This window comes from Gadus chalcogrammus, chromosome 21 (assembly GCF_026213295.1).
Source record: "Gadus chalcogrammus isolate NIFS_2021 chromosome 21, NIFS_Gcha_1.0, whole genome shotgun sequence".
NCBI lineage: Eukaryota > Metazoa > Chordata > Actinopteri > Gadiformes > Gadidae > Gadus > Gadus chalcogrammus.
The window spans coordinates 12,353,631-12,375,909 of record NC_079432.1 but is presented as its reverse complement, the minus strand read 5'-3'; the positions used below and the strand labels follow the sequence as shown (position 1 = coordinate 12,375,909).

Sequence of the window (22,279 nt, the reverse complement as noted above, 5' to 3'; positions counted from 1 at the left end):
ACACAATCTAGGGGAGGTAAAATAAAATGGCCAGCGTCACGGACCATGTGTTGTCGATTTCTTTAGTATCGCTCATATAGCAAGGTGTAGGTAAGTGATGTAGATATGTGCTCTGTGTTATAGATGTTAGGGCTGTGTGCAAAATAACATGTACCAGAGCCAAAGAACTAGACTAGGATTAAAATGACGGATTCAAATGAAGGATGTTGAATTGACCTAAAAAAGAAAAGTTGGGACCTTTTTCCATCTACCTTAAACAGTGCATTGTTCAATTTCCTCCCCAGTAGCCTCATCCCGCTATATTTAAGATAAACGTCACTGAGCTTGCGATTGCCATTCATCATTGACTTCAAAGACTAGACTGATACAACTACAGTTGAATGTGTATGAACCACAAGGAAAGGAGCACCGAAAGCCTTGCATTCTATATGATCTCCAATCCTCCGGGAGACCAGCTATAAAGACACCCCAGCATGACCCTGTCCAGAGAACACTATGGAAGGTCCGTCGGCTACAAGGAAGTGGAACAATAAATAGCCTTGACTAAAAATACGATGCAGGGGTCACGTTGAAGTTATGTCGCCACAATACAAACGCCAGCACCAAGGGCACTGGGCCTGGTGTGTGCGTGTGTTGGTATGGGGGGGCTGGGGGGCTAGGGTCGAATTTATTCATTTTCAAAACGGGCTCCACACACAGATCGGGTTCCTCTGAATTTAGGTCCTACCTGGTTATAAGCCCCAATAGCGACCACGTCGGCGTGCCTCGCACCTGCTTGCATTGTGCCATGCCTAGTGATCAGCAGAGTTTAGCTTACAATTTACGGACGCAGACACACATGCACGCAACACACAACGTTGAACAATCACATATTGGGCAATTCTTTTTCTAGCACGTGCTTTCAACAAATAACAGAACTTTTATTTCATTCCTCACACTTTATTTCAAACGATGAATTTTCCTCTTTGAGTATATATTTATATATATATATATATATATATATATATATATATATATATATATATATATATATATATATATATATATCGTAGCATTAACTAACTGCATGAATATGCCTTCCGCAGATACACTGTGATCAAATATATAACAAATTCTTACTTCTCTATTATCCGATGTCAAAAAATGATCTTCAAATTTGAAAAACTGCCCCCCTTAATTGGTCATATCCTGTTTGCCAAACGAGCTTCCTGTATTAAATTTTAATTGTAATAATTGTATAATTTCGTTTTCAAAGTAAATCCTTCCTATGGATTAGATAGAGAATATATTCTGATTAATTCTTATGCTCGGTTAAAAAGCACGTAAAACTTCCAGCGCGAGTATCCTGAACATTTGAAAGGCATAAATGTTAAACAGCGCATGCGTAAAGGCGGGTTTTTCAAAAACGTTAACGTCAATGTTGTTCGGCACAGTTATGGAGTTATACCATGAAGGTTCATTGTGTTGAGTAAAGACAAAGCTCACCTTTTATTCCGACCCGTTGGAATTGTTGACATATTCAAGGTATAGTCATCTATTTTGGTTTTACTGGGGCAGTCATTGACAGCTAGTTTTACACAGCTAATCACATACTATAGCACATAGCTGCTACGTGCTAGGGCTAACTATAATGCTTTCAGCTAACGTTATATTATAGCAAGTGTTTTACTCTTTAGTGATTCACTGCCCAAATAACGCCAAACATATTAATGCAACAGTATGGTCACTAGTATAACGATCAACAGTTACGTTTGAAAGAATATTTGTAAATAAGAATGATGATTGATTGAATGGGTGATTTGAAATGGTGCTTTGTTGATGGGGCGTAATGCATGCATTAAGCATACATTCTAAACTGAATTGTCAGTATAAACAGGTTATGGAGGTGAAACAGACTGGCAAGTTGGCCACGTTTAATTTGCATTAACGTTATCTTTTAAATTATAGCCGACTGAACCTGATTCAATGAACTTTCTTGATCTAGCTTTAGAGTATAACTTTTGTATTTTCTCAAATTAGTGGTTCATTTTTAATTGTAGTTCTGTCATCTTCCATGCATGAGGGGTGACTGGTGGGTGAGCTTATTATGTAATCGCTATCAAATCTATAACATGTTCTATGTTTCAGAATGCAATAGTGGGGTCTTCTTTGTTAACTTTGAATTGCAAATGTTTTTTTCTGTAACAATGATTTGTTTGTATTCCAATTGTAGATGGAGTCGCCTGACCCTCTAAAGAATATGTGAGTGACTTGTTCACTTGATAGAAAAATTACTACTGATGTGATGTTAAAGGGGATAATTTTTACATTATCACAAACATAATTTGTTTAAATGGATTGAATTCCCTTCATCATGAAGCTTTTGGTTTAAATTAAACTACAAGACTCAAACTATGACAAAGAGTCCATTTGTGGTCATCAGTACAATGGTATTACATCTGTTTTTTTATTTATGTTGCAGGTCAAATGTTGGAAAGTCCAGGCGCCGCATTTCGGTTAGTGAAACGGATTTAAAATCAACCCTTTTTTCCCTATGTTATTATTATTATATTTAAAATAAATAATAATACAACATGGTCTTTGTAAAAAATAATGTGCATGGTATAAATATTGGATGACCAATGGTTTGTTTTAATCTGTTGTAAGATTTTAAAAGCGCCACGGACATCTGTCGATTTTGCTGACCCAGAGCTTCTGGAATCTCCGGTAATCACTTATATTACTGAAATGCCAACCAAACCATGAAATTTAGATTTTTCCAAAATATAATTCTTGCATCATTATACTCTTTATGTTTCATCTTAATTATTTAAAAAAGGTTGAAGTTGCCATGCCTGTGGAAAAGAGGAATTCAAGAAGAGTCAGTTTTGCACCTGCAACTGATGTTCTGCTATTTTCAAAGTAAGATACAATAGCTTTGACAAAAATATTTTGTTCATCACAGTGCTGTTTCACATTTAATTGTCATCTTATTTTTTAGGGAAATTAGAAACAGCTCACCGGTCCGAAAACCTCTACAAGACATAAGTGGTAAGTAATAATGGTGTTTGTGTGTGTGGGGGAGACACTGGATGCAGGTGAAACATAAGAGACTTATCCATCGCAAATGTACCACCTGCATGGACAGCATATGTTACTGGACAAATAACTCGCATCATCACGTATACTCTTTCTTGTTGGGGTGACATTTATGCTAGGGCACAGACAAGGAACAAAGCATTTGATGCCATTATGAGCCTAGCCAAGGTTTATATCAGTAAAAGAAAGTGGAATAACTAAATGTACATACATTTATTATCGGACCTACCTTGGGTTTTAATCGTGTGTGTGTGTGTGTGTGTGTGTGTGTGTGTGTGTGTGTGTGTGTGTGTGTGTGTGTGTGTGTGTGTGTGTGTGTGTGTGTGTGTGTGTGTGTGTGTGTGTGTGTGTGTGTGTGTGTGTGTGTGTTCCGCCGATTTGAAAATTGTGACTTCAATTACGTTAAAGGAACAGTTACACCGTGTGTCTGTTCTTTTTGGTGTGTTAGCGCAGATACATTTCTGATTGATAATTTGATTATGGCCTACTGTTAGCTCTCTCCTTTTTCAGAATATATATAAATAACATTTTGGACCATGATGGGCTGTTCGATCTTAATTGAAATGATTCCTTAATTTCGCCATCTTCTTTTCATAGCCGCAATTAATCCTGACAACAGGTAAGTGGACTTCCAAAGTACCGGTACATCTCAAATAATGTCTGCTATCAAAACCATTCTAACATTTTTGTGTTTCTCCCATGTTATCCATTTAAAGAAACCCTATAGGTGTCATTGAAAAGGGGAAACAACCAATCGCTGGTAGGTAGCCAAATTTAATGAAATAACTTTTACTTGGAATTATTAATACATCTTTGAAACAGTGCTGATAATGTGGTCCTTTTCCCAATCAAAACGGTACATTTTAGACATGGAGAACTTGTTGTACGCTCCTTTGCAAACTTCCCAACAAAGAAAGGTGAGGTTTAAATTTATCAGCTTCTTTGCAGTGTAATTATCATATTTACCCTACTCATAATGAGTATGAACAACATCCATGTATAACATGGATTCTAATTTGTATTCTCCCACTAGGAGGTATCTATGGTCAGCCATGATGCAGAAGATCTCTTTGGAGAGAAGACGATGATGTTTTCTGCCCATGATGCCGATTTAGATGTTACACACAGTCACACTGTTGTGATTACCAATGATTCGGACTTGCCCTATCAAGATGGTGAGATGCTCCCTACCTGTGCGAACATGGATTTCTTAATGTCCATGGACAGGAGGAAAGCTGAGCCATGTATATTGCCTAAAATCTCATCCTCGTCAGTGCGCCATTTTGATCCAGCATTTGAAAAACTCCTAGCCAGCTTTTCTAAGCCAAGTTTGCCCAAGGACAATTCTGTGCTGCACAAAGTGGAACAAAATGTTCCACTGACAATAAGTCAGACTGCTGCTATTGACTCCAAAAGCCTCCATGCTGTGACTACGATGACAAAGCAACAGGGAATGAGTCGGTTTCCTATCACAGATCTGTTCAAAAACAGTGAAGACTTTGAACTTGATATGGACTTTACAACATGTCAAACTAGGGTCATTGAAGCAAAGGATCTCGATTTGGGGAAGCCCTCATATACTGTTACTGCTGGAGGATCAGTAAGAGTAATGGCTGACCACCAACGGGATAATGCATTGAACCTGGTAAAGATGGCCACTGATAATTTTGAGCTTGTTAACATGGAAATGACACAAAGCCAGACCGCTGCCAGTGTAAGCCTACATGGAGTCGAGCCATTGCAAATGAGTCAAGATATTCTGAAATCTAGCACAGAGTGGAATAACCCATCAGAAGACAATGACATGGAATTTACAACCTGTGCCACTAGAGTCTTTGAAATGAAAGATGTCGATGTACCTGCGAAACGTGGAAGTATGGCTTTCATGGCAGCGTTTACAAAAGCATCTACGCAGATCACCTTACAGAATGAATTTGGCGGGGAAATGCCTGAGAGCCTTCATTCAAATACATTATTACACTCTGAGGAAGTCATGGGTGGAGTGACCAGTAGGCGTGAAGGGTTTGAGCGTTATAATTCTGAGTCTGAGACTGTTGCAATCGATGCCAAAAACCTTAATCCGGTCAAGTCTTTGGGGAACAAGCGAAAGAGTTTGGCTTTTGCGGCTACTTGCGGTAAAGTAGATGATGTTGCAGAGAATGGCTATTGCAAGGATAAAATCCAAACCAATACTGAAACTGACTCGGAGATGGAGTTCACCAGTTGTCAGACAAGACTAATCGAGACCAAACATCTTACTTTTGTGAAGCCATCACTGATTTTCCCTGGAGCCAACCAGGAAAATGCCAGGCAAACCTTGTGTTCTGAGGATGTGGAGTTGACTAGAAGTACAGGCATTTCAAATACACTGTTTCACAGGGGAAGGAAAAGTCTAGCTTTGTTCGACGAAAAATCGCCTGGCATGCATGTTAATGTGTTTAACATGAGCTCATCCGAATCGGGGAATCCAGATGAGATTGTCATCGGAGGAAGCCACAGTGTTGCGATTCAATCAAAGGATGTCCATTGTCCAGATGATTCCTCTCAAAACGACTCAAAGGTGACTGGACCACCTGAAGGCTTGTCTCCCAATCACTCTGAAAGTCGAGAAAACCTTGGTGACCATCTTAAGAACAGATCACATGGATTGACTGCTTTTGGAGGTATGAAACTGGCCCAAAATGGAACTATTCCTAACTATACCTCTACCTTTTCTAGATCCATGTTTTCATTAGATGGCAAAGTCACCAAAGTCTCTGACCTCAACGATCAATTGGATGCATCACAAAATCATGTGGAATCTACACCACTTTTAGTGAATAAGAACAGCCCTGGGAATGCTAATGCATTTGGTGCATCACCAGAATCAGCAACAATGCAAAAGAACAATGGTTCTGACCTCAGCCAAGAAAACTGTTCTTTGTCATGTGGATTAGAAAGCGCCCCATGCATTACAGCTGCAGTTGATGGAGTTGACGATACCTCTTCTACCAAGTCTAGACGAATGAGTTTGGCGGATCTACGATTTAAAATAAGGCGCATGAGCTGCCTGCTCAATGAACCCACAGAGAGGATATCTGTGGACGTTTGCGATGCACCCTTGTCTCAACCCAAATCGGCCTCAGACGGAATCTCTGATAAAACCCCCTTGACTGCCCTACAACATAATCCTGAAACACAGACGACAGACAATGCAGACTATACACAACCAGAACAGTCCGCTGAAGAGCAACAACCCTGTGTAACTGCTCCTCTGAAGTTGAATAGAAGAAGCCTCTTATCCAGACTTATTTTGCCCAAACGCCCACGCAGCAGTTGCAGGATGCCTGGGAGAGAACACGATTACGAAGTAGCCACACATCAGGTGAGCAGCGGCATGAGTGACAACATCGTCGATGAAGTTCTTCCTAACATCAGCAGTGAAGAGGATACGTCTATGGTCAACGAGAATCCACAATCCACCAATGAAGATGATAGTTCACTTCATGGGCGATACTTGCAAGGTACGTCGGAGGAAGTAGTATGGGAACTGTCGCCTGGTCATCCAAGTGACTCCCAGTGCGAGAAAACTTCACCAGTAGATGGCGAAGACATGATGGCGGCAGAAAAAAGGAGGAGGATCTCTTCGGAAAGCAACATAGAAACGGTAGGTGAAGTAAATAGTTTGCATATATTTGTGTTTTGTAATGGGCCTTATTGACCCATACATCCTTATCGTTATGTTGTTTCCCCAGCCGAACCAGTCCCCAGAGAAAGGAAAGTGTATTGGCACATTACCTTTGACTCCAGCAGTCATGGCCAAGGCTAAAGATGTATCTAACCGTAGCACATCCCAGCTAAGATCTGAAACAACATTTGAATCAAGTAAGTTCTTACACTAAAGTGATTCTAATTGACTGTCTGGTTAGCCTTGTCACTCACACTTAATATTTCATCCTTTTGGATTTTGTGTCTGAGTCAGTTTTATATATTTTTCAGCTTTCAAACAAAGCTTGTTTGAATCCCAGCTTGAAGGCCATATGGACTATACCAATGATTTCCAGAAGGTATAGCTACAACCTACAGAAAAAAAGTAAAGCCATTTATTCTTTCAGTAGTTAAATGTTTAATAATTCTCTCCTTCAATTGTAGAACGTTGCGGATGAAAGCATAACGGTATCTGAGTTCTTTCAACTCCTAAACATCGATTTTGTCATTCACAATCCTCGACAGAGCATCCTTCCGGGCAAGGTAAAACTAATTCTCCCCATCGGATAATGATCCAGATTAATATGCTAACAGCTATTAACGAAACGTTCTGACCCACTCATATGCAGCTTGCATCCCATCTGGGCCACACGACAGAGAACCTGCTGAAGAACCGGCACATTCACCATCCCAAGCAGATGGTGTATGAGGCTGAGCACAAGAACCTTGCAGAGAAGGTTGAGAGGTGGGTTTAATCTTGCACTTTGCTACCGAGCTCAAAGGAAAACCAGTGACTGCATTCTCATATACGTTTTATGTTTTCTCTGCCCAGGTTAAAGGCTCGAATGAAGGACCAAGCAAGACTTTTACACACTGTCAACCAACCTCTTTGGGAAGAGTTGAAATGTTTTTCAGAGGATGAAGTAATTGCTTTATAGTTCTCTCTTCTACTAATTAACAACTTATCATTGGAGCAAAATTGTTATGAAAGTATCTAGAATTCAAGGCAGCTGAAGCAAAGTAACTTGGACGATAACAATGTGGCCAGGTCTTTAGTATAGTATTACTTATTATTACTCCTGTACACCGGTCGGTTCAAATGGGATGGTAAGTGCAGCATGGTTATAGATCAGAAGTGTTTTTCGACAGGCAGGTGTGTAGTTAAAGTGAGAATAAGGAAGTGTATGTATTTAACGTTCAAGTAATTTAATAATTATGGTGGGAATCTAATGTGTATTTTTTCATCCACAGCTGAAAATATTTGGTTTGAAGATGAAGGAGAGAAGTTACTTTTTCCGGAAAAGAAGCAAGGCTCAGTCGCATGAAATGAAAGAGGCTCTATATTCAAATCTCCTACAGGCTAATCTGGTAAGGGCAGGCCATTCATCTGTTTCTATCCTATGTGGCCCTTTTTACTTCATTCTCACAAGTAAAACAGAACCTAAAGGTTGAAATGTATTTGTTACTTTCTTTTTTCTTAGGAGGAACGGCAGAGGTTGCGAGGGAAGACGGAGGAAGCAGACGGGATGCTGAAAAGTTTGGACGACTGCATCCAGGAACTAGAAACAGGTAATGAGACACTGAAGGAAATGAGACGTGAGTGCAGTGTCAGCCATTCAAGTAAATTTGTTATTGTCAACTTTGTTATTGTTGTTTCCCAGAACTTGCAGCAGTTGAAGAAAACGGTTCAGGTGACGGCAAACTGACTTTGAAGTCAGGTCAACTAGGTACATCAAGCAAAATATATTAAAAGATTACGTGAATTATTTATTGACATCAAGAATACATGTATAATCCCCTTCTATTTGCAGGATTGGAGAAAGTCACAATAGAGATTGCTGATAAGGAAAGGTATGTGTGTAATGTTTGTATTATAAGTAATGTGAAATGTATCACATTGAAGACTTAATGAGTGCAGGGATTAACAATCATATGAAAAGACAGCAATTTACCTTTGTCAAATAGACCATCTTGTGGTCTCGACCCGTTGAAGTGTTCTATGGTTATATTAGCTATTTGTTTATTTTATTGAACCTTTATTTATTCTGTATATCTCTCATTGAGGTTCTCTTTGTCAAGAGAGACTTACTAGCTGTCCATTTCTGTCTATTACTATCTTATGTATTGCTATCTATGCGTCAATAATGCCCAATGCTTGTGTTTCCCTCAGACAAATGTGTGAAATGGAAGTGCAGAAGAAGTGCAACGTGGACCAGGTGAAAAGGCTTCAAGTGGAGATTCAGGATTTGAATGGCCATTTCTCACTGCTGCACAGGTCAGCATACATTAATTTATTCATGAATTCACTATGGTTTAATAAAACACGCATTCATTCTTTCCCTCACTAACCTTTTCTAACCACGCGTTTCCCCTTCTGACCCAACCCTATGCAGGCTGAATGAGTGGAAGCTGGCAGAGAGAAGGGCCGACTATGCCGTCTACTCCTTCCTCTATGGATCGCTGCTTTTAGAGGTGGTCTTTGATACAGGCGCCGGTAAGGACACTTGTTGCTCATGTCTAGCAGGAAACCTTGGTATTGTGGTCCTTCACTTTGCAACAGAAGTCTGTTTCTACTCAGATGTAAAGACTCAATGTTTTCTCATTATCAGGTGAAGGACGCGATGAGAGGAATATCTTGGACATCAATTTCAAGCTGGAATTAGATGGTGAGTGTGAAGAAAACTATGTTTACATGTTTTACTGTTCAACTGTTCAACTGTAGGTATATTGTCGCAGGAGTCCTATTCACCCCCGCCAAACGTCACGTCTTATATAGCCGCCTCTTGTATGTTCATGTTAATGTTATTTTCGCTGAATGCTGTAAACCATAAATATTACATACTATTTTAGTAGTGTATAGACTACACTACAATTTCCAGTATTATTTATTCATGGCATTTTGTTTGGGTCCAACCAGAGGAGAAGTCGGAGTGCCATGCCTGTCTTGTTCACACACTTGTGTCAGACTTCATCAGCGGACAAAGCCACTGGGTGGGAAAATATCTTAGCAGTCGATGCGTCCCTAAGGTAAGCCATCAGAAAACATATTATAGATTTTATTAATATAAAAAATAATAACTTGAGGGCTGACCGATTTTTCTCTCTTCTCATCGCGTCATGCTGTTCTCCCTCCTTTGAAAATGGGTTGATAATTAATAACGGGGTGATTTTGGACTTGATATCATCAATTTCCTGGCCTTGAAATACAGTTCATGTGCACAGCTTTAGCGTGTGTGGCTTTAGCAGACCTCATCCAACCTTCTGGAAGTCTGTTCATTGCCATTCATGTTACAGATTAGATTGATAATCTTATCTCCATTATGAGGGCTTTTACATGCTACCTTTACAGTGCATTTCCCTCCTGCCATCCCCCGGGTTCAGCTAATTTAACTACTGGCCAAGGTGTTGAGGAATACCCAGATTATATATGAGAGCTGCTTTGATCGTACTTTGTACAAGATCCCCTACATAAACACGCCTAATTAAACACATGCATTCTGCCTCTTCTTCTAACCACATGCACATAAGAAACTCATGCCCCCCATATCCTAACCACCCCCACGGAGCCCCGAGAGGGGTTCAAGGCCGCTGGCCAGCAGGGGGCGCCCTCGCTCCTGGCCCAAGTGGAACCAATGGAAGTCTCTGCATCTGGTTGGAGGTCGTTTTCAGCATGGTTTTATTTGAAACCACACATGAACTCGTTCTTCAGGTTGCCATGATACAGGAGTGTGTGTGGTGATGGCTGGTTTAACCTGTGCACGTTGATTACTCAATGTACAGGTGTGCAGCCTCACCCATCCCCGAGTCCAGTCAGTCTGACTTTAGCCTGCGCAGGCTGCTTCAGACAGCCATCGTCCACACACACTCCACAGTCCTGTATCAGTGGTGCCCGATTCATACTGTTGAAAACACCATAGAGGAGGCAAAGCTAAGGGCTGACGTCCTATCTATGAACGGTACTGCCCCCCGCACCCAGCTGGGCTGACGGTCCTATCTATGAACGCTGCTGCCGCCCCGCCCCCAGCTGCTGCATGACGTGGCCCTGGTGGTGAGCCGCCTCCGGCTGCTGGGCGAGGAGGTGCGGCTCCTGAGGACCTGGGGATCCTTGAAGTTCAACATCTCGGACATCCGCTGTGTGGGCAAGCGGTAACCGCTCTTCTCCTTTTTCCTTCAGTGGCAGAATAAACAGATTGTTTGTTCTGTTTTTGATGATGGTATGCAGTGCCGCTTGTTTGTTGATTCATCACCCTCCAAGGTTTTATCCAGGTGTCATAAGCATACTTCTAGATACTATTTTTTGCCCTTATTACCACATTATCTTAGATTTCCAAGGGTAGTTATCAACAGGCGCAGACCAAACTGTCAGGATCTAAGTGTGTGATGGATTAGCGGTAGCCAGCTTAGTTGTTTAAGAAAATGTCTAAATGGCGTTCTTATAGGGCACTGCTCTGTAAAGTCTTTGTGAATCCCACATACCCCCATGTTATATTATATCAACGGGAATGGCATGACCCGGGCCAGGTATGCTGGTCATCTGTCTAAAGCGAAGGAACGCCTAACATGCATGTCAGAGCAAATAATGAATGAGAATCGGGCTAAAACGATACCCCTAACTGATTTCTCTAAGGCATAGTATCTCCAAGCTATGGATCCAGAAACATATATACGATAGTGTACTATTATGTAGGGCTGCAACTAACGATTATTTTAATAATCGATTAATCTGTAGATTATTTTTTTGATTAATCGATGAATCGGATAGAAAAAATAAACATTTGGAATTGCCGCATCTTTATTCTAAAACTGAACATTACTTCAAATTCACCGTGCAGACTGAGTGTAAAAACACCAGGTTATTGCTCCAACGTCCCGGAACTATTAAAAGTAATATTAAATAATGAAAAAACATACAATGTATGATATATTTTTATGTGTCTATAAGGGATGTCCATGGTTAACTGGTCAAACCTATTGATACCATTTTCGAGACTCCTTGAAATAAAACTAAAACATAATTCTATCCTTACTATCTATTTTATATTACTGGGAAAACAAGTTTTCACCAAAAAGTAATTAAGCTAACTAGCGCTATATCCTGCGGATTTTAACATGAATTTAAAAACTGCATTACTATTTTTAACTGATGGGACTTTCTACACCGTCCGGTTTTCTGATTACTACCGCTGCTTTGAATGACTGTTGATGCACGCGGTGCCGACTCCGAGCCCGTCTGCACAACGTCTGCAGCAGCAGCAGCTGACAGAGTTTTCGGTTGGACTAGACGGATACTGAGTTGAAGGATTTTTTTTTTAACCCAAAAACAGTGAAGGTACAACACTTTTATGTAGGCCTACAGTCCAGTGTTAAGATATGACCAAAATACAAGCTGTGGTCGCTCACACTAAAGCTTGCTGTGGGCATGCATGAACCATGAACCAACCTGTCGGCGGCTGGCTGTAAACAGTGCTGCGCCTACGAGTAACTTATTAATCGCGCGACACAACGAATCGACGACCAAATTCGTTGCCAACGCATTTAGGAATCGATTATTATCGATTTTATTGATTCGTTGTTGCAGCCCTACTATTATGTGTAAACAGTAAGCTACATGTCCCCTCCTGTCGTTCTGCCACTAGCGTTCACATCGTCTTCAGCAGCCTGGAGGCCATGGCTGAGTTTGAGTTGTCACTGGCAGTCACGACGGCCTACCCCTGTTCTCCACTCCAATTGCAGGACTTCAAAAATCATATTGGATCGACTAGGTGAGTTGGAGTTAACCATTTTCTTCTGGGATTTGATCCTTTTTAGATCATCATTTGATTTGCATATATGTCAATGTATCATAATTGCTTTACTGCCTTTACCAAAGTAATTCAAATTCAAAAAAACTATTTGTCCCCAGGGGGCAATTGAGGGCACATAGCAATGTAATGTAATGTAGGCATTTACTCAAAGCACATGATTTTAGTGTGTGCATGTCATTCCATCCCTCGTTCAAGCCACTGACTTCTCTCTCATATTTGTCCTGTCCTCCATAAAAAATAAATGACTATATTGTACATTAATCTACATTTTGACATATGTTCTTAATTTGCAGCGTACGCCGCCTTGAAGAAATTGTGTCATCAGTATCTCCAGACAAAAACTACCTGACCAGAATTGTCAAGGCTATTCATGCTGCGGTGCATTCATGAAGCTCTACTGCTGGCCTGCTTCCACTCTGGTCATGCTTCACTGTGGAATTGTGCAGGTAACTAAAATAGATTAGAACAGGGGTCTTCAACGTTTTCCAGGCCAAGGACCCCCAAACTGATGGTGGGATGGAGCAGGGACCCCCTACTTATATATTGTGTAAAATTTTGTTTTCATTAGTGCTGTCAGTTAAACGCGTTGTTAACGGCGTTAACACAAACCAATTTTAACGGCGTTCATTTTTTTTTCTTTGGCTTAAAACAAAGAATCAGTATCCTGACTGCTATGTTCAAGGCAGTATGTTTGTATGTTCATCGTTTAATTGCTCTATAGGCTTTTTTTTTTTATCGTCCTGTTTTGATCAGTATATGCCAATGTTGTTATCAATAAAAAAACCTTTGCACAAGGCAAGCCGATGCACTTCTCCATGTTGATAAGAGCATTAAAATGAGAGAAATTAATGGGACAAAGAAATCAAGGGATATTTAGCATAGAAAATACATTTGCGATTAATCGAGATTGCTCGTGATTAATCGTGAGTTAACTATGGCATTAATCGCGATTAAATATTTTAATGGCTTGACATCACTAGTTTTTATATTAAACTGGTCCTATAGTGCCATGTATAAAATTGATCTTGTTATTTTGCATTCAATACTAAGATATTTAAATAATACACAGGTTAATATATTCATGTCTTTTTAAACATGTGCAAGGTACAGTGAATAAACATAACATAATAAACTGATACCTGCCAAGATCAACAATGTCTGCCAATTGCATGTAATCATGCATAAAAGCAATTCAAATGGACATTTTTAAAACAAATGTGGAAACGAAAATTTGTGATGATTGTTAGCGTCCTTCTTTGCACTCCGCGAGTAGTCCAGTAACTTATCAACCACAGCGTGTCCGGTTGCTAAGCGACGTCAACATCTTTGGTGGACTATTTCTCTGCTGATCGCTTATTTTCCCGATAATGACTGGTGGTCTTATTCTTTACATTATACCTTACATAACGGCACTCTCTCTCCCAACAGTCTTCGCTGCGCAGTCTCATCCAAATACAAATACATAAAAATGTCGCAGCCAGTCCAGATGTGCGCGAGAGACGCTACGTGCTTACCACTTTTGTAAATGGCCCATATATAGTACATTCGGATCGCATAGGAATAGATCTATTCTGACTAGAAATCCGATCACAAGTGTCCATGCAAACGCGGCTAGTGTGTTGGATTCATGTTGATGTGTATTTAAAGACATTTCGATTTGTGGAAAAAATTGCGGGGGCAATTAAAATAAAATCTCTAATCAATCAAAACGTTCGCGACCCCCCCCTGCAGTACCTCCGTGGACCCCCTGTTGGAGACTTCTGGATTAGACTGTTAATGTCTTGTATGTAGCTTGTGATTCAACTTCTTTACCTTCTCTCTTGTTAATATCTTTTTCTATAATAAAAGTTTTTCTCAGCTATTAGAAATATCTGGTTTATTTTTAACTTTACAAGGAAATCGATTACTTAAAACCTTTTTGTCTTAAATAATAAGAGATGGCAGTCCCCACAAATGATTGGGAAGGCATAGCAAATTATTATCAATGTTGCTCATGTTTCCTAAATAAACCTTGCATCCGAGAATGTGGTAGTTCTTTGCATAAGCATTACTTCATAGGCTACATAAATCATTTCTCAGCAAATTCTTAAATGTCAGACACTCAGACATCCATTCCGTAGCCTGATTTGTGGACCTTCCCCAACTAAATCGAATGCAAGAAGGTTCCAATTTATATCTGTATCCATGCAATGTATGGCCTGTCCTATTAATTGTGTTTTTTAAATACTTTTCATTAGTATTGCTTGCTAAGCTTGTATGCCCTTTAGGGGGCGCCATAGTGTAAGTATTTGAGTCAAATGCTATATAAAACGTTTTACCAATTAAAACATTTGATTGTAGCCTATATTTTTAGGAAAATGTACCTAAAATGGTTATGAATGGTTAAGTTGATTATCGGTAAATAGTTAATCCCCCACTCATCTATACAGCTAAAAGTAAAACAATCGGGTTTTTTTGCACCTTGATAATTTCAGAGCCCTCAGTTGAAACTATAAGGCTAAATACTATTAGTCTATTTTTTATGAAACAAGGTATTCGTTCTTGAACGCCATCGTTCCAGTGATTAAAAAACAAGGCAATACCAATGTGAACGTTTGACTGCATGATTCCTACTTGTCAAAGATGAATGACAGGGACAGTTTCCTGGGGGGGCTGGGGGGGTCATTTCCAGGGGTCACATGGCCAGAGACGGCGTGCTGGGGTTGGGGTTCAATGGGGTCGAGGGTCAGGAAGCTTACAGGGTCACGGGGGTCAAAATTGAGGTTCCCCGCCGTCAATGTTGGGTTAGGCTGTCAGTGGGGACATGTCGTCCGACTCTCCGTCAGACAGTGCTCCTGTCACTCCCCGATTCTACTGAATGATTTCCTGCCATTTTTGAGCTGTTGAGAATGGGCTAGATCCAGAGACTTTTTGTTTCCTTCCTACACATTTGTTAATGTGGAGGGTCTCGTCTGTGGAGTTGCTCTGCATGTTCTTTTTTAATTGGTGTGCGTGTCTCTGACCCTGACATCGACTCGTGATCAATTCAGGGTGTCTGATTACGGACATTGTGTGCTGCAGTTGTCCCCAGCCCCTATCTATGAAATAACTGGAAGAAAATGAGTGGTGTGACCTGTTTTAACATTTGAGACAAAGAGAAAACCTGAACAGGTCTTTGTTGAATATATATATACATATTTATAAAGATATCTACAGCATCAGCATCATTAGCATCTGGGTCTGTTATGTAGTTTGTTTGTGTTGTCTCTCGCTCTCTGGAAGGAAAGACAATTTGATTATATTTACTAACCTGATTGAATTGAATACACTTGGTGGGGAATATCTCGGTTTTGACTGAGCTATATGAAATGGGACAATTCTTGCTGCAATGTTTGCTGCTTTGGTTCAGCAAAATATTAATTGACATATTGTATTAATTCAATTAAAGAATGTAACGATCTGTGTCAGACTACGCCTGTAACCTAAGCCAATCGAAGGCTACGAATAAATCATTTACACACACACACAAAGTCAGGATGTTTCTAGCCTACTTTTCACAAAGAAAGACATGCATATCAAGTGAACAGCATGTACTAGGCCCTACATTAGCATATATTGTTTTTAAGCTGGTGATTATAGTTTCTCACCACATCTTCACACGTGTGTGGAAAGAGAGACGCGATAAATCACACCAGGGACGTATCTGGCGATGCAATGCATTGTTTGCCCCACGAAGGGTTCTAATCGAGTAGAGTTGGTCATTTTGCGCTTAGCAACATGGCACAAATGTGTTTATCCTGAGATCCTAGAGGATTGTATTTCACCACAGTAACCGCATTAAGGGTCGCGCCATTGACCAGTAATGCTGGTGTCACAACGCTTTCAAATCCCAATCCAGAATGTAAGGTTTGTTCACATGCACAATATAAAAGCAGATGAATAAACACACTGAGAAAATGCAGTGCTTTGGGCTTTTCTGTTTAGCATCTAAGCCTACCATCATATATCATGGCAGTGAAATTGACTGGGCAACACTGCCAATGAATGAAAAATTAGTAAGCTAATATAGACTTCCTTCCTGATATGGACAACCTCACATGTTGCCATACAATGAATTAGCATGGTAGCCTGGCTATGACGCACCCTCCTGAAGAGTTTCATTCGGGCTATGTTGGTTGCTATATGAATGTAGATTTTATGCAAATTCTGCTTGTTTTCTTCAATTGAAGAAGGGGGAAAACATTGGCATATATAACATAGCAGTGTTTATGTTATGACCAAAAATAGGCTTAATTACATTTACATATGTATTATCCCTTTGTTATTTGCATGCACAGCCCAGTAGCACTCTGCTACTGGGGTACTGCTGCCAGCTACCCATTCCATTGCTGGTTGTTTTTTTTGCAGCAAAATGACTGCGGATTGCTGTTGTCTCAAGAGACGCATCCAACGTTTTTTTCCTTAGGCCTCTATTTTGTTTCTACTCCCTTTGGTTTTCAATTATGAGTCAGTGTGGCAATGTTGGTTCCGAGACACTACTTGTTATCGTAATAATCTATACCGGTTGATATATCATTTTTTGAAGACTTAACGTTATTGAATGCTGTGACATTTAAATGGGCTAACTCACCAGATGGGCCGCAGCAGGAGGAGAGAAAGGTTGTTTATTTTATTGTGATCACATCCAGCATCGAGCAGCAATACCAGCAGGGGTATTGAAGTCTGAAAGTAAGTCTGTTGGGTGAAGTTGTCAAACATCAAGCGGGTTAAAATCATTGAAAACCTTGTACTGAGAAGTGTTGCAAATAAATGTTCCTGTGTACTATTTTCCCTCAGTAAGCTGTTATTAGACATGCATATGGGTTGTGGATAGTGTGTGTGTGTGTGTGGGTGTGTTGCAATGTAGATGCATTTATGCGTGTGTGTGTGTGTGTGTGTGCGTGTGAGGAAGGGGGGGGAGCTGTGGTGGTCATCGTTCTTTGTTGATAATCTCGATTTTGAGACACAAACACCCCGAGCCAGACATACCCAAGACGTCATCTGGCTCCAGGCCACCCCTGCTACTGTACTGGCTGCTCAGAGGTTATCGCTTTACCTGCCTTTAGGGGAATAACGGGACCCCTCAATTGGCCCATTCATGCAGGTTATAACCACTGCAAGGCATGTTTTACCAATAGCGATGCAAATAAAAGGGACACGGTGGCCTCGCACTCTCCCCCACCCGATCAAGGGTACACACACACACACACACACACACACACACACAGACCCACACACAAACACACACACACATACACACACAAAAAATGACACACAACTTTTGTAGCTTGCACATACATAAACACACACACATACAAATACACAGACGCTTCCAAAATAAGAGCTATGCAAGTCAAGCATTTAATTCTTGGGGAAAAGACAATGGGTCTGGCCTGTTAAAATACCTGTGTGTGTGTGTGTGTGTGTGTGTGTGTGTGTGTGTGTGTGTGTGTGTGTGTGTGTGTGTGTGTGTGTGTGTGTGTGTGTGTGTGTGTGTGTGTGTGTGTGTGTGTGTGTGTGTGGTCGGCAGCTGGGAGAGGAGGGAGATCAAGGTTCAATGGTCTTGAGAACCACAAGGGTCATTACATTTTATTTGCCACTAAATTTCATCAAAGGAGCAATGGAGGGAAACAATGCATTATAGAGCAGCCCGTCACACAATCTAGGGGAGGTAAAATAAAATGGCCATCGTCACGGACAAATTTCTTTAGTATCGCTCAAGTAGCAAGGTGTAGGTAAGTGATGTAGATATGTGCTCTGTGTTATAGATTTTAGGGCTGTGTGCAAAATAACATGTACCAGAGCCAAAGAACTAGACTAGGATTCAGATGAAGGAATCAAATGAAGTATGTTGTATTGACCTAAAAAAGAAAAGTTGGCACCTTTTTCCATCTACCTTAAACAGTGCATTGTTCAATTTCCTCCCCAGTAGCCTCATCCCGCTGTATTTAAGATAAACGTCACTGAGCTTGCGATTGCAATTCATCATTGACTTCAAAGGCTACACTGATACAACTACAGTTGAATGTATGTATGTATGAACCACAAGGAAAGGAGCACCGAAAGCCTTGCATTCTATATGATCTCCCATCCTCCGGCAGACCAGCTATAAAGACCCCCCAGCATGACGCCTGACCCTGTCCAGAGAACACTATGGAAGGTCCGTCGGCTACAAGGAAGTGGAACAATAAATAGCCTTGACTAAAAATACGATGCAGGGGTCACGTTGAAGGTATGTCGCCACAATACAAACGCCAGCACCAAGGGCACTGGGCCTGTTGTGTGCGTGTGTGTGTGTGTGTGTGTGTGTGTCTGTGTGTTTGTGTGTCTGTTTGCATTGGTGTGTGGGGGGGGGGGTCTAGGGTCAAATTTATTCATTTTCAAAACAGGGGCTCCACTCACAGATCGGGTTCCTCTGACTTTAGGTCCTACCTGGTTACAAGCCCCAACCATAGCGACCACGTCGGCGTGCCTCGCACCTGCTTGCATTGTGCCATGCCTAGTGATCAGCAGAGTTTAGCTTGCAACATACGGACTCAGACACACATGCGCGCAACACACACAACGTTGAACAATCACATATTGGGCAATTCTTTTTCTAGCACGTGCTTACAACAAATAACAGAACTTTTATTTTATTCCTCACACTTTATTTTCAAATTATGAATTTTCCTCTTTGAGTATATATATATATATATACATATATATATATATCAACAACATTGCAGCTGGCTCAAGTCCACTTAAAAGCCTCGGAGGCTCTCAAGGGGGCCCCCTGGAGACACGCGGCCCCTGTGAAACCTGTTGTCGTGTGGAAGGATTTGCCGCTGTCTCCTGTAGGAGGTGAGTGGCGACTGACCACGCAGACTAGACTGGACCGAACACCCTGGGACTGCGAGCAGAGGTACAGCCGGCACCATGGCTAAGTGCATTCTCTGGGGAAAAGTGTGCGTGGGGGGGGACCCCTGTACACCCACCAAGGGCCCCTGCTCTCCGTCCTCCCCTGCTTGACCCCGACTGATAAACTGTGCTATGGATAGAACACTTTAAGTCAGCCTTTCAGTTTGCTTCGTTCTTTCTCCAATATATTTAGGCCTGTCTTGGGAATTAAATAAAAAATGTTGCTGTCCCCTGAGTGCCAACAAAGTGGTATTGTGACTATAGCAGTACTATTGTTTTATTTTGTTACTTTGTGATGATGTGATATCAGCAATAGCAAAAAGACTGTTGAAAAGACTGCTGTTTACCATTGTGGTTTGGTACCACGGATTACAACCGGGATTACTATGGTGAATAACTCCAGTGTGACCGAGTCACGATGGACCTAGAGCGAGAGAGAGTGAGAGCAAGAGAGCGAGAGAAACAGAGAGCGAGAGAGAGTGAGAGCAAGAGAGCGAGAGAGAGAAGGAGAGAGAGAGAGAGAGACATAGAGACACAGCGAGAACAGGGAGAACAGGATGGGCATTAAACTACAGACAGGAAGAGGTTCAGAGGCCTTAGTGACCTAGAAAGGCAGGCTTCCACCTAAGCTTCAGGGAAGTCTGGCTTCCATCCGCCTCCTGCAGACGTTAATGGTGCAGGACTAAGAGGGCCCTGCACCAGCGTGTGTGTCCCCCGACCCCTGGCCCACTCCACTGACCCTAACCGAGGGGCAGATAACGCTCTGGCCTCTACAGTAAATGTTCGACTCTGTCCCTCAAAAGAGCCAATAATCAGATGAAAGCTCACACTGGAATATCAAGGTTATCTCTTTATTGCAACGGAGATCAACCCAATGTATTGCATTAAACTCCTTTGAAAATGTGTTTATAATTACACTAATAATTAGATAGATAGTCAAGTCTGTTTCTGTATGCGTGTGTAAGATTGTGTCTCTCTCTTTCTCTCTCTCTCTCTCTTTCGATGGCCTGAACATATTTGATGGAGACTATCCAATCTCATAGAAGGTAATGATGGCATCATTTATTGAGACAAATCATATTCACAATTTAAAAATAACACAACAGCGCCCTAAACTACATCTCAGTCCAGTTCCTTGACCCCATGAACTGAGTGTGGTCCAGGGGGCTTTTTGTGAAAATGGGCATCACACTAGAGAAATCCAGTGACTCCTCCAGTACAATGCTCCCAGGCAGCGGGGAACCTCCCCAGCTTATCTGGACCTGCACATTGGCCCGGATCGGGGCAATATAAATCGGAGCTGCCCAGAAGAAAGACGCCTGTTCCCCTTTGTGGGGTCCGCACATTGTTTTGTCTTGGGGGGGGGTGTATTTATTTAGATGTAAATCAGCTAGCAAAAGTGTTACATCCTGTCCTTGTGTAGTGGTGGGCGAGGGAGCCCTGGGGCTTGTTCGGTACAGGAAGTCCGAAGTTATCGTGATCGGAGCTCACTAAAAGATTGTGATTCTTTTTCCCATTATTATTTGAGGCCTTCGCCTTGAAGGGGAGCAGGTGACATCATCGGCACTTTTCCACCGTCATCTTATTTGTTAGTCATCAGCTGTAAGCAGGGTGGGTCCCTTTAGCTGGTGTGAGCTGAGCTGATAAGAGAGGTGATGCCCCTCACAACCCACCTTCCCTTATTCTCTCCTCTCTGACTGATGTGTTAGAAAGCAAAGTCCCCAATTGTTGAACATGAGTAGGGTGCAGCCATCGTACTTTCATCAGATTTTCATGTCACTTGCCAGACCTGGGACAAGATTTGAGTATATACTAATCATATGCTTCATCTGTGTTGTTGTTTCCAATATTTGACTTTAGAAAGCCTAGGTATTAATATCAAGGATTACATTGTTGTGCCAGATTACAAGGTACAACAATGGGCTGTATGAAAAGACCAAATATACCATATATGTGTGTGTATTTGGTCCTGCGTTTTATTTACAACCTTTTTATTTGACAAATTAAACTAACCATGTTCTTATTTACCATACTTGCAGGGATGCTCCTCCTTAATGAAACATAGGTTATTTTTTTCGTAGCTGGTAATTAAACTGTAATATGCACCAGATACAATGTCTTATTCTGGCTCCACAAGTTCTCTGAACTGTTGAACTGCAATCTAGTGGTCAGGTATGCAAAGCCACTGCCTACCGCTGGGGTCTGCCTTTACTCAGCCTGTACACTTGCCCTTTCCCCCCTGAGCATCTTTCTGAGCCACATGTTTTTGCTTCTGGATGTCGAATACATAAATCATCTAAGACCAAGCAGGGGCGTCAGATAACTCCAATCAGGTATTGAGTGATAAGAAAGCATGACGTTAGGGCTCTTCAATTTTTGGGGAAAAAGCATGACACATCCTAGCCCATTTATTCACTATTAGAAAGGATCAAAGCCATAAAGAATTAGTAAATCTATGAACAAATACCTCCCATAATAAATCAGGAAGAACAATAACAACTATGTTACATGAACTATAGTTTAAATCTTAAATTAGAGCATAGTTAAATTAGGAAAAAATGGTCTTTACTTGGTAGGCCACTTGATATTGAATTGGTTAATACAGAAATAAAAATGTATCAGGCTGTAGTTTACTTGTAATTGTGCATGTAGATGTCTACTTGCTAACCATTTAATAAAATCATATTCATCATATTCAAATGATTAAAATTACAAAATATGTCACGTGTTATTAGAAATGCATGAAGCGGCCCCATGAAATGTAATATTCCGAAAAAAATAAATAATTGTCC

At 41.1% G+C, this 22,279-nt stretch overlaps 1 protein-coding gene across 2 annotated transcripts; it reads left to right on the top strand.

Moving 5' to 3' along the window:
* The first annotated feature begins 1,384 nt into the window (after positions 1-1,384).
* On the top strand, positions 1,385-15,072 carry LOC130374580 (uncharacterized). 2 transcript variants are annotated; one of them, XR_008893624.1, is made up of 27 exons: positions 1,385-1,524; positions 2,213-2,241; positions 2,462-2,495; positions 2,647-2,706; positions 2,819-2,901; positions 2,981-3,030; positions 3,676-3,697; positions 3,795-3,838; positions 3,946-3,995; positions 4,112-6,724; positions 6,813-6,942; positions 7,057-7,124; positions 7,210-7,308; positions 7,395-7,510; positions 7,598-7,688; positions 8,017-8,133; positions 8,247-8,334; positions 8,427-8,492; positions 8,577-8,616; positions 8,936-9,040; positions 9,159-9,259; positions 9,375-9,431; positions 9,683-9,792; positions 10,790-10,911; positions 12,402-12,527; positions 12,863-13,015; positions 14,301-15,065. XR_008893624.1 is itself a non-coding variant. In XM_056581423.1 (26 exons), exons 2-26 carry the CDS (start codon positions 2,213-2,215, stop codon positions 12,957-12,959), a joined length of 4,518 nt encoding a protein of 1,505 aa, XP_056437398.1. In that variant the 5' UTR covers positions 1,391-1,524; the 3' UTR covers positions 12,960-15,072. The 2 variants fall into 2 exon arrangements, 1 of the variants encoding a protein (XP_056437398.1); XM_056581423.1 differs by having other exon boundaries at positions 1,391-1,524; positions 12,863-15,072.
* Positions 15,073-22,279: the final 7,207 nt, after the last annotated feature.